The sequence below is a fragment of the Gallus gallus genome, chromosome 2 (assembly GCF_016699485.2).
Source record: "Gallus gallus isolate bGalGal1 chromosome 2, bGalGal1.mat.broiler.GRCg7b, whole genome shotgun sequence".
Taxonomy (NCBI): domain Eukaryota; kingdom Metazoa; phylum Chordata; class Aves; order Galliformes; family Phasianidae; genus Gallus; species Gallus gallus.
In genome coordinates, this window is record NC_052533.1 from 8,605,046 (window position 1) to 8,618,434 (window position 13,389).

A 13,389-nucleotide genomic window follows, 5' to 3' on the forward strand; every position below is an offset into this window, starting at 1 on the left:
TTATAAAGTGATGCTTCCAAAGATAAAGCTGATATCTCCTGTTGATTATGTGAATATGACTTGTACTGTGGTAATATATATTCCTACATAAAGCTTGCAGTGAATTACAGAGTTTTTTTAAAGTTAGAATTGTCAAGTAAGTATATGTTGTTTTATAAAGAAAAGAAGAAAAGTAATACTGTATTTAAACAATGATTTTACTTATTTGCAGGCTACTACAGGTCTCTTTATTTGTTAATTAATAGTAAGCTTCCATCAAGTATTGAGTATTCTGATGTTTCTCGAGTCCCTCTTGCAAAAATACTTCTGGAGAATGTTCTGAAACCATTGCACTTTACATACAGCTCCTGTCCAGAAGGTGCAAGGTAAATAAAAACAATATTAGAGACTTGTATACTTATTTATTATTGTCAGAGCTTCACAGTTCATTGCTTAGCATCTAACTTTTTTCAGTGCTGTTCAATTTATATGCAGCAGTAATGATTTATGAAGGAGCATAGGTGTGGAAAAACTTAGTTGAGTATAAAGATGTAGGTAAAGGTGGATGAAAGGAATTCTACATTTAAGAATTTGTGACAGGTTTATGAAAGGGGAAATAACAAAGTCATAGCTTGCAAGGAGAATGAGTCAGGTATGTGGAAAGACAGAAAAAAGATGGAACTGGCTCTGCTACATGTAGTAGTGTTTTGTGTTACAAGAAAAAAAGACCAATCAGGATTTTTTAGTTTATTTTTTATTTCATGATTAAAACAAACTTAACTTCAAGATAGTTTTCTATGTGTTCACTTTAAGTGTAAAGGGTAATGTTACGATTAAGATAATCAGGGACAAGACATTGTATAAGTACTATACTTTACAAAAAATCTGAGACATTCAGTGTACTGGCACAGAATTAATGAAGTGCCACTTTGCTGTCTTCTTGGGGAGTGTGTTCAAACTTGCAAAATTTGATCTGTCGTTCCATGGATGTACTTGTGGGAAATGTCACCTGTATATTCCATCAAGACATTTTTTCTTCATTTTAGACAACAGATTTTTGCAGCCTTCACAGAGGAGTTTGTGGCAGCACCTTTCACAGATCAGATATTCCATTTCATCATTCCAGCGCTAGCTGATGTGCAGATTGTTTTCCCTTATGAATTCTTTCTGAATGCACTATTATTAGCAGAAAATGGATGTTCAAGAAAAAGTGATCGAGCTCCATGGCTTTTTTACTTCGTGTTAACAGTTGGAGAAACGTACTTGGGTGAGAAAGCTATATGACCTGTTCATTGCTTTTTTGGATTTGCGTTAGTATTTCATGCATTTCCATAACCTAGTTTGTTGCCTAGCAGTTTGTGGATACAAGTATTAGAGATCTATGTTTTTTAGCCATTTTTCCCCTTCTAGGAAGAAAATGCACTTAATTGGGAGGGTTTGGCATAATGTGGTTTTTTGTTAGATATTTCAAGTAAAACACAATGAAGAACTGCCTAGTTAAAGATCTTTTATTTCAATGTATTTGGTATAGGATCCCTTTCAGAAGAAGGACTGCTTGTGTATTTGAGGGTACTCCAGGCTTTTCTCTCTCAGCTGCCTGTATCTAGTGCTGGTACAAGTTGTCAAGATGCGAACAGTGATTCTGAAGATGAGGATGAAGAGATCAGTAAAATGACAACTACACCAGTAAGCATTATAGAATTTCTTTGAACGAGTTTGATTTACAGTATTGGCAAATATAGACAAAACCATGATCACCCTAAGTCCAATATATTTCTAGATACTCATAGCAGGAGCCATGTTTACTTCTTATAAGTAGATGGCTGCTCATTGCGAACAAATACAACTAATTGTTAAAAAAAAAAAGGCACAAATAAAGCTCTTAGTATAATAGCATAGTTCAGGTAGTGTGACTTCTGGACAACAGAGCTTTCTTTTTTAACAGAAACGAGGTTAAACTTCTCTGCTTTAATTTTACAGAGACAGGTACTCTCCTCATTCTTTAAGGACATGGTGACACTGGGATATAATGAAACATGCTAATCCGATCTTCCAACATTGCATTTTTTTTTCCTCATGGAAATATCCTACATCCAAGTACGGTCTTTACCCTGTTGCTCAGTTTTTAAATATATACGTTACCTTCAAAGCCTTCAAGGTGGAACACTTAGTTTCTGCAATAATATATAGAGAGTAGCATAAAAATGACTTTTCACTGGAGTTTAAGCATGTTGTAAAATTCTGACTAATGAAATGAACCCATACTGACTTTAACCTCCTAACACTCAGACCAAGGTTTTGAACAACCGCAGCTGGAGAGATTTAAATTCAATAGTTTCTTAATGGCCTTTATATAATCTCTCCAAGTATGTACTACTACTCAGAGGACGAATGCAGTGTGCAGTCTTCTCTTGTGCAGTGTGTGAAATTGCACCACATTTAGTGTTCGTTAAAGCAAAACAAAGTGGAGTGGGGGGAACCCAAACAGCTGTGTGGGTGATTTTTGTCTCCCACACTGAGCTGGGATTTTTAGATGTAGTGTGTTACTGTTACTCAAAAATCTTTATCACTATAGTGTGAATAAACTGCCTTTTTACCCAGTAAATAATATATTGTCCAAAGTACAAAATAATTGCCATTTTTTAACCCCAAAATCTAGAATTCAGATATTTAATTTGTGGGCCACACATGCACTGTAATATATACTATGAAATTCTGTTTGTGCCTTAGAGATATAGTGATGTTTAAGAGGTGATTAGATTAAAAAAAAAAAAAAAAAATCCAAAACACATATTTCTGATCACTGTTAATTTACAGTAACTTGTAAATTAGAGAAGATCTTCTCTGAGGAAACCTTACTACGTAATATGATTTGTTGCAGTATGTTTTTCTGGTGTTTCTCCTGTGGTTTTTTTAATGTATTCCGTATTTCCAAGCATACCTATCTTACTTAAAAGAAAAAACAACGAAGGGTATAAATTGGAACTTTTATCCTTCAGTGAGCCAGTGTTTTCTGCTTTTTTGGGGACCAGATAGAGAGAGGAAATAAATAAGAGTTTTGAGCTCTGCTCTGTTCTGTGCCAACAAAAAGGATTCCTCTTTGTATAGTTCTTACACTAGCTGAACACATGCATTAGGCACCCTGAAGTTTGTTTGTTAGTCCATGGGTGATGAATGTGAAAATACCATTTCTAAAAGAACATGCAGGAGGCATCCATTTCTGGATTTCATGCCCAGTGCTAACTGATTTTGCTGGGGGAGAGATAAGTATTTGCATATTTTATGCTTGTAAATGATCTTACCTTATTGTATGCAAGTGTTGAAGAGCATTAAATGGAATCTTTCCTACTGACTTAAGTGAGAAGATCGATAACCATGATCCAGCACTTGCCTGCCTGGGGTTTTAAATTGACTCTAAGGTGTGATACTCTCAGGAACGCTTCTGGTATATACAGATGTGCTCATGTTGTAATTATCATACAGGAAATATTTGTTCCGGTAAAATTCTGATGTTATTATTATTTTTTTTTTTAGAAAGGGAATACTTAATCATTATAAGTAATTCAAAGAATTTTTTTCTTTGATATGTTTTTAGGGTGATGGGAGAATATCCGTTCAGTACATTACTGAGGAGTGTCTAAAGAAACTGGATACAAAGCAGCAGACAAACACTCTGTTGAATATGGTTTGGAGAGATTCAGCTAGTGAAGAGGTCTTTACCTTGATGGCATCAATCTGCCACACGCTAATGGTACAGCACCGAATGATGGTGCCAAAAGTCAGGCAAGTATAAATAATAGTGACACTGAACTGCAGTACATCTAAAATTCGTTTAGCTGGATAGACTGTTTGGTTAGATACACTGTTTTTTTGTGTCTTTTTTTTTTTTTTTCTTGAAATCTTTTATGATCAGCTGAAATAAAGAAAAATCTTCATTGCATTCCTTATGGACAAATCACTGAATTCAAAAACGTAAGCTCGTGCTTTATTTAGTGAGTTGCATCACTGGGTTGAGGGACTGTGGGATAGTGTTTGTGATCAGAAAATCACCCACAGATAGGTTGGCAGAGATTCTGGGGAAGTAATTTTTTTGTCCTCTTTCTCAGAGGCAGCATTCAATGTCATGCTTGCAGAATATTGTCTTAACTTATTTTTAGAACTTACAGTGATTTGGATTCCACAGTCTCACTAAGCAGTTGAGTGCAGAAATCGGTTTCTTCTCTACCTCCTTTAACAACCAGTTATCTCTCTTGCTACAAATTGAAACAATTCCAATCTATTGAAAAAAAAAGTTGTTGTTGGGAAGGGCTTTGAAACCTGAAATGGAAGTAAAATGCTAATCCAGTTGTGCAGTATTCTTTCACAAATTCTGCAAAAAATGTAAACCAGGTGTCAGTGGCAGACTTTATTTTTTTACTGTTTTATCATCAGTCAAAAATCTGTAAGTATTGAAGCAATTGCAGTGCAAGTAGTTGTGAATAAGTATGTAGTTGCTAGCAATAAACTAAGTATTTAGGGAATGTTGTAAACATAATCAATTCAAACTGCATTGTAAACAATGATACAGAAAACTAATTTGGTGCTATCTTAGCTCAGTGGTGTTTATAGCTGTTAGAGGAAGTAAGATGTCAGTGAAACTGTGATTGCTCGATTAGGGTGATTAGTTCTTTGTAGACTAATTGCATTAGAGCAGGATGTGAGACCTGAAGATCATAGCAGCAGTTGAATGAATTAGTATCCACCCTTTATTGTTGAAAGTAGTACATTGCCTTGGATAGTAATTACTGAGGTTAAATGCATCATTGCTTTGACTTGAGGTTTGCTGGTGAACTGTGGAAAGGATGCTTAATGAATAAAGAAATCCTGCACAAATTTAATTGTGTGCGTTTGGCATCTATTTCCTCAGAGAAGCCATATTAGGTCTTTGCAATTATTTGTGATAACAAGGTAGTTAACATAAACTCAGAAGCTGTGAAGGCTCTAGTCAACATCTTGAAATATGGAAATTGCTTTACATTACAGCTTTTGAATAACTCCAAAGTAGTTGAATTTATCAATTTTAGAAAAAAAATAGTGTTTTTAATTGGTAATACTTGTTGAATTATTTTCACAATCAAAATTAAGTTAATTCATACAGGCATTTGATAAACTAAAGTCGATGTTAACTAGTTCTGACTCCCAAGTCAATCATAATGTTGGGTTTACCAGGCATAATTGTGTCAGCAGATGTCAATCTTTTGTGCTGTTCAGTGCTTTTCAGACCCGGCCCAAGTTTCCAGGCAGGTATTCTAAATGTTCTTTTTCAGAGTATTTTTCAAAGAACATTTGATGCTGGTTTTAAAGGTAATAAACATTCTGCAATTTCAAAATAATATATTTCTTCATTAATTTCCACATTGGTTTTGCCTGATTTTTTTTTTAATTGCCCAAATTATTTTATCAAATCAAATTGAATGAGTATTTTGCAAGATATTTAACCTTCTTGAAGTTAAACTTTCAATGAATCAATATTTACTATAAAATGCTGCTATCTAATTAAACCACGTAGAAATAGTTTAGATAGTTTCGTTAAGCAAAAGTGATGTATTTACAATGACTGAGAAATTTTTAAGCTCTTAGAATACATTAAATTTTTATTTTCTTTTAAAAACACAATGGGTCAAAGGCTTTAAAGGATAGAATAGCCTGATAGAGAGACCTTGTATATTTAGCAGCGCTTACGACTGTAATAGAGAAATGATGATTAGCAAGTATAAATGCTGCAAATCTGTGAAGTGAAATACTAAATAAAAAGCATAATAACTGAAAACAGCTGTTTGTGAACTGAAAACTATGCTAAGATTGACACAGACTTTGGAAAAGAAGAAACAACAAATCTGTGTTATTTTAAATAGTCTTGAAGATTTTTTCCTTCTTGGAAAAAACAAATGAGAAATTCAGAGTTTTTCCATTAAAGCTGATTGCTTTTTCTGCTTGTGGCCCCTCGATACATCTGAGTGATGTGACTGATGATGGTTGACATGTGCTGCTAGGAGCGTTACTGTCACTGCACGAGCTTTGTAGTTTCTTTGCATTTGGATATGACAATAACCCACAGTGTAGTGTACTTCAGCCCAGAAGGAGCAAGCCTTTCAAGTTCCATTCTGATACTCTTGAGACAGTGCTGGATTTTCAGTTGGACTGTCAATTCTTTCTTTATTTTCCTCTCCGCCCTTAATATTCTGCACATTCAGGTTTATCAGAGAGCGTCTACTGTGTAGATATTTTTTTTGCCTAAATGGTCCAGGACTGTATTAGTTGTATTGGTTACATTAAATTCTGACTATATTCTGGAAAGATGTGAGCAAATTCAATTAAAAAGGAAGCCCACAAGTCAGTATAGCCCTCGTTACCATTGTGAAGAGATTTACAAGACTTTTGTTCATTAAAGCTACAATTCACTAACAAATTCCAATTCTGTAAAATATTTAGGGAGATAATTTATTAATTTAATTAAATTAATGCCATAAACTTCAGGTTATCAGTACAATTTAATATCAAACAACCATTGGTACATCAGTGGTTATCAGCGGCCTGGTTGGTGGCCCAGGGTAATTGCTTGGTTGAACTGTTTTACATAACACTGCTGATCTTACCCTGTGGGTGAGAATTAATTGGAAAACTGACTTAGGGTGTAATAGGAGCAGTCTGTTCCCATGTATGTGCTGAATGAAGATGCTTGGGCTGTATGCAAGGCTATTACAGCTCTTCATGAGGGAGCGTTCTTGTGGTTTTTCTGAAACCAGAATTACTGTATATGAAGCTTTTACAGTTGTTAAGCTTCAGCTTCTGTTTTTTTTTTGTCCAGTACAAGGGGACAGAAGCATCAAGCAACTTAGAGTGATGCAGTGCATGGCAAGACTGCTTTGCTGCTTTCCGTTCCCTGTGCCACCTTGCAGTTGTGCAGTGCCAGCCCCCCTGCCCTGCTACAGTGACCTTTATCAGACGCATGAGCTCCTCTCGTCCTGTTGTATTCTCTTCATTAACTTAAATGGTCTCAGTGGGAAACTGGGCCCAATTTATGGCCTAGACTGAAAATCTTGCCTTTAACTAATTAACTTGTAGTGGTGCCTCAGCTAAATTAAGCTTAATGGGTCATTTAATCTGTCCCATTGCACAGGAGGAATTTGACGCTTTTTTTTAAACCAGAGGTGCCCAAAAATACCTTTCTGGCAAGTAGACATAAATCATGTGGCCTTTGTGAACAATTAGATGCCTACAGAGAGAAACAAGGTTCTAAGTAAATGGCCATTATGTTAGTACTTCGGGGAGCGGATAATTTAATTTAGAATGTGTAAAGCAGATATTTCACAGAAAGTCGTGGAGTGAATTAACTCTGTCATAACCTGAGCTGACAGTCTTCATTTTGCTGCTTGAGATGAAGCTCATCCTTTTTGTTAGTTGAAAAATGGTCCTTCTCCCAAACTATAGTGATAAATCTGAGTATTAAAGCTTACAAGAAAAATCTATTAGTGAATCCATTATATAAAACCACATTCAATGATCTCATAATAGCGAATTGGTAATATACAGTAAGATTTCTCAAGAAAATTCAGTACAAGAAGATGGGAGGGGTGTAAAAAAAATCAGAATTTAAGATTTAGCTGCTTCATTTGTTTTTTGAATAGTACGGATTATTGCAAATGAATTCCTGAGTTAGAGTGTAAAAGAGAAACGCTTTCTGATCTTTTCCATCTCAAGTGGTCATGTGTGGTTTTGAGACTGTATGGACAGTTAAGCTTTATATGAACTTCAACTCATCTACAGACTTTGCAGACTAAAGATGCTTTATCTTCAGGTTGCGTAATCTGTAGAATCATAGGTTCACCAAGGTTGGAAAAGACCTCTAAGATCATCCAGTCCAACCAGCCACCAATATTTTACACTAAACCATCTCTGATTTTCTGCAGTTTCTCTTCCATTTCTACTTAATGTGTCAGCCTCATGTAGTTTTATTTGGAAATGCTGATGTGTAGCACATACGCGTTTATTTCGAATCTGACCAAAGTCAGTGAAGTGAGATAGATTTTGACCTATTTAAATTCTGCATATTCGTACTCTTTAAATTGTACAATTTTAGGGTTTTTTTTTTCAGGTTTTCTCATTTTGAAGTAAAAAAATATTGAAACATTTTAAAAATTACTTTTACTTACTTTTTAAGCACAGCTGATTTCTCCAGCCTTTGCAAAGCTGTCACTCGGGGCCATCCTTGCATTTTTATTGTTTGTTTTCCTAAAATTATTACCTCTGACTTTGAAAGTTCTGTGCTTAGAGCAGGAAGGTAGGGGGGTGGTTCCTGCTGGCGCTCCTTCGGCAATCACTAATACTTCTTTTTAACAAACTGATGAATTCAGTCTTATATGTTTAGTTTGTAGTTTTGTATTTATTTGCTGGTAACTGTGAGAGCGTTAGAATTGATGAATTCTTCTGTACTTAATAAGTATTTCATATTGACAAAATAAGCTGTATGATAACATCTTCTACCGACTGTACATGGTGCATTTAACCTGATTTTCAGGAAAGGGAACCACAGAAGTTGAATACATCCAGTGTTTCTGGAATTGGGCCATAAAATGTGGCAGCTGCTACACTTGGCTGCCTGGATCGCCAATACAGAATAAAAATGGGTAAAACTTAGACAAAGGTTATTATAATAAGCTCTTAAGGTTTGTCCTTTTTTCCCTTAATTATTGCTGAATGTTGCTAGAATGAAAAAATGAATTACATTATTACGGGTTCAGTGTCCATAATGTTTGTTCATTTCTGCTAAACCTATTAGATAATTTCCAGGGATGATTGTCAAATTAACAAGTTTTTTACTTGGAAGACCTCTGAGACTTCATGGCACTGTGCCAAATTACTTTTTCTTTCCATAGGAGGCTGAAAACTGAAGGTCAGTGAAGAGATTTCTCATCTAAGCAACCAAGACATCTGAGCTATCATTCAGATACTTAAATGTTAAAATATATATCCCTATTTTTCTAAATTATCTTGATATAATAAACCCTTCCTTACACAATACATAACTTCTACCCAATGTCCACATAATGTGAATCTAGAAGAAAATGAAATTCCCACAGGTCAAATTCAGGTTAATTTAAGAATAATAATAATAAGAAAAAAAATCTGCATACTTGGAGTAGAGCTTAATTTTACAGTAAAAGCATACGTTTAACTAACTTTAGCTGTAGTAGTTTAAAATTTGACTCAAGTTCAGTAGTGTTCATCATCACACAACTTTCGTGATGTGAAGCTTCCAATTCCTTTTATAATGTTGCATATATTACAAGGATTTAAAATCTGCACTTCTTGTAAAAAGGGGATGATATATCAGCAAAAATGCATTGCAAACTTTCTTCCTTGTCTTTAATTTCTCCTTCTTCTTTATGCCCCTGTTCTGTGCCAGACTCGCAGTCTCTTTCTGGGTGCATATGCCCTTGGTTGGGTGCATGGCAAGTGAGAGCCTGAAGAAGAGACTGGGTGCATGAGGGAGGCTGTGCTTTAGAGAAGGCAGCAATAAAAGAGCCCATGGGGCTTAAGCAGCCAGTAGGGCTAGGACCCAGTGGCATATGATATTGTGTGGTATTTGTGTGTGGGTATGCTAGGGATTTTGTTTTCCTGTCTTGAAATGAATTGTTGCTTAGAAGCTTTTCAAATGTTCTCAAGTGTTTACTGAATATTTTACTTTTTTTCCTTAATTAAATGTGTGCCTCCTTTCCTTTTGCCATCTGGTGTATCTTAATTTATCCACATGGTCTGTAATAAATACTGGTTTTTTCAGACAGCCTTTCTTGTCTGTCCTCCCTACTCCATTCCCCAGCTTCTTACCTCCTGTGTGTATGGTCATGAGGAATTTCAATGCTCTGAGACTGCTGATGTCTAAGAGGCAACGTGGACCTGAGTGTCTGTGTTTCCATCTTTAATCTAATAGTGATTGGGATAACTTGGAGAGTAGCTAACAAAATATAGTTCTTCAAGATCAGTAAAATGATAGCTCAGTTAGTCAGGTCCTGATTTGTGTTCTTTTTTACTTCTAGAATGTGTGAATTATTTCATATTATGTTAGTTACCAGCCTTTTTTTTTTTTTTTTTTTTCCTGCAGAGGAAAGGAGTAGACTACTTTTAGTATCAGGAAGCTCTTTATTTTTTACTTCTATAAAGTTTATCAACCCAAATCATGTCTGAATTGGTATGGTAAAGTCAGTCCTGTATGTAACCGATTTGTGGACACACTTATTTTACATGGGTGTAACTACTGAATCTACTAGCAGTGAAAAAAAATTTGTGTCTATTAACATCAGATGAGTCACAGCAGTGACCTCTCTGTGAGTTAATGTGATTCGTTACATTAAATTTTAAAAATTGTCAGAAAAATAACAAGTATGTTGTATTTATTTAATGTGTATTTAGTTTCCTGGAATACTGCAAATTTGGGTCTATATCATGTGGTTTGCTGCTGAGTACAAGGATTAGATACAAGGATTTATATGCTTGTTCTAAAACGTTGGAGCTTTCATCAGATATGATTAGAATAAAAACCCCATCTTGAAAAGGTATACCTGAATTGTTTATGTTTGAGGATTGTGTAGCAGTAAATTACTGTACGAAGCATTGTGTTTTGTAAATATGCTGTATTGGCACACATGATTTATTTGAACTTCTTCTTTCAGGCTCCTTTATAGTTTAGCCTTTAATGCCAGATTCCTGAGGCATCTTTGGTATTTGATATCTTCAATGACTACACGAATGATTACAGGGTATGTATTATACTATCTCTGAAACTGAGTTTCTTTTAGAATAGAGTGTATCTAGTTAAAAAGAGAACAAGGCAGATTGTGGCATGACAGTGCTTGTGGAAGATGATTGAAAACAAAACTATAAGGTTTGCTTTGTTCCTACTTCATTGACATTAGTGGTACTATGAGTTCATAAAACATGGGAATTAAACAGTTGTAAGAAAAAGAAAGCTGGTAAATCTTTATTAAAATAAGGCAGGTGTCTAGATTTTAGAGTGCTTACTAGCACTAATATAATAAATACTGAAGTTCCCAGAACTTCCTCCCAGGTATGTCAGTTTTATCTCATATACTCTGACTAGTCCAGAAACTGACAGTGCCAGAAGTATGTTCCTAGGAACTGAGGCATTGAACCTGCAGGTTTTCTGTGTGCAAAGATGCATATTACTTAATCTCTTTGCTTTGTTTCTATTCTAAACCAGAGAGTACCTACAGTCTGTGCTGACAACAGAGTTGACGTGTTTTGAGACGCTGAGAGAGTACAGTGACAAGAATTTAGAACAACTTTAGTTTGCAAGAGTGGTACATAGTTATTAAACTGAGACAGCAGCCCCTATTTTGTTACAGGAAATGCTATTTAATATTTTTACTGGAATACTAAAGTTAATATTTTTTTTCAAGTATTTAATAAACAATGTCTTAACTTTGAATATTGTATTTTCAGGTCTATGGTACCACTTCTTCAAGTGATTTCAAGAGGTTCTCCAATGTCTTTAGATGACTCTAGTCGAATTATCCCTCTCTTCTACCTATTTAGTTCTTTGTTTAGTCATTCACTTATTTCTATTCATGATAATGAATTCTTCGGGGATCCTATAGAAGGTGAGAGTTTGTAGCATACTTGATAACAGTGCTTTACAAATTGGCTTTGTGTAAGGCTACTTAAAATGTTGAACTGTCAGACTTTGAGGACTAAATCCATGCAATTCAGTTGCTTCTGGGTGATCCTTTGATTAAAAAGCAGGAATATTAACCAGCTTCTATTTTTCATAAAAGAATGGAGATTCACCACATGCTTCTAATATGGCACTTCCAGAACAAATGTCCTGCTGCCATATCAATTTGTTGGGAACTGCTCAGCGTCTGGAATTTACAGCTTTAGGATTCCCTGGGCAATGATTTGCCGACATCTGTGGGGAAGGTTTTGCTGGGCTGACTTGCTGATGGTCCCCTGAGCAATTAGCTGTCATCTGGTTCTTTCACGATGATTGCATTTAGGGGAAAGAAAAAAAAAAAAAAAAAACAACCCCAAAAGATGGTCTGCACCATGGGAGCCATAGTTTTACAATGTCTATTATGCAGGTTTTTAATCATGGTAATTTGCAATGAACTGGTGAAGAGAATGAAGATCTGGACTGAATCTGTAGACTAATTCAAGCTTTTAATGCAGTTGCAGAAGAAAATAAGAGAATATTGTAATTGTGTCTGTAAACAATTATGAGGTCGTTGCTTTTATAAATATATATACTCATTCTCTTTTTGTGTGATGTTTTTGATTGATATCAGATTGTATGTGAATATTAGAGTTCCAATGAAATCAGTGTTTTTTTAATAGCGAAAAAGAAAACGTTGAAGAAACTTCAGCTTGTGGTTTGTTTAGTTGTAGGTCAAAGACAATCATCAATGATGCCTTTTACACTAGAAGAGCTTGTAATATTGTCACGCTGCCTTCGTGATGCATGCTTAGGAATCATAAAGTTGGCTTATCCAGAAACAAAACCAGAGGTTCGTGAGGAATACATTGCAGCATTTAGAAGTGTTGGAGTAACGAAAAATACAGAGATGCAGCAGTGTATACAGACTGAACAAAAAAGGTGGATTCAGTTATTCAAGGTAAGTTGTGTCAGTTTTCTGAATAGCTTAAAATAACATTTTCAGACTTAGGCTTAATAAATGAGAATGAGACTGGATAAATTTTATTTTTGCTAGTTTTATTTTTTATTTACAGTTTTCAGGAATATGGATTCAGGATGGTTGATTTTTGGACTATATGCTGAACTTTGAGTAATTAATTTCTGATAATTGTATTTTCACAAGTCTTAGTTTAATTTTCCTTCTTACCATGTTTATAAAACAAACAAACAAAAAATAGTTACTGTATAGAATAGACATTTTGTCTTGAAATCCTGCTCAGCAGGGTACTTAATATGTGATTATAATATTACATGAGTGTGCATATCTAATGCAGTCGTGTCATGACTCAGGTACTTCGGTATTGGAGGCTTCACCACTGGTTTGATGGTTTTTTACCAGATTGTGATGGTGATACTCCTTTTGGGCTTGCTGGAATACTAATGAGATGGTGAATTTGGCTTAGCAAATCTAAACTTAATGTACATCATTTCTGGCTATCTACCAATATATTTCTGTTAGTTTTATTCGTGGCATTCTAAGACATAAAAGAAGCTGAAAATGTTGGCAGGGAAAAAACCTAATATAACTGTTGCTGAAAAAATGGAGTGCTTGACTTGTCACGAAAATTCTGCAGCAAACATATCTAGTCAGCTAAAATTGCTCATTAAAGAAGTGGGAGCAGAAGAAATGCATTTTCCAAATTGAGTGGTAGATTTACAGT

The 13,389-nt window shown here is 35.1% G+C and overlaps 1 protein-coding gene across 2 annotated transcripts in view; it reads left to right on the top strand.

The window, feature by feature from the left end:
- The window catches only part of UBE3C (ubiquitin protein ligase E3C), a 66,355-nt gene that overhangs the window by 16,047 nt on the left and 36,919 nt on the right, over positions 1–13,389 (top strand). The window contains exons 7-13 of one of the 2 annotated variants that reach the window (NM_001030967.2): positions 212–365; positions 1,026–1,246; positions 1,511–1,665; positions 3,575–3,762; positions 10,689–10,775; positions 11,479–11,636; positions 12,415–12,647. In NM_001030967.2, the coding sequence (NP_001026138.2) occupies positions 212–365; positions 1,026–1,246; positions 1,511–1,665; positions 3,575–3,762; positions 10,689–10,775; positions 11,479–11,636; positions 12,415–12,647 (1,196 nt within the window). The remainder of the gene's footprint in view (positions 1–211; positions 366–1,025; positions 1,247–1,510; positions 1,666–3,574; positions 3,763–10,688; positions 10,776–11,478; positions 11,637–12,414; positions 12,648–13,389) is intronic. The other variant, XM_015281334.4, reaches the window with a different exon arrangement.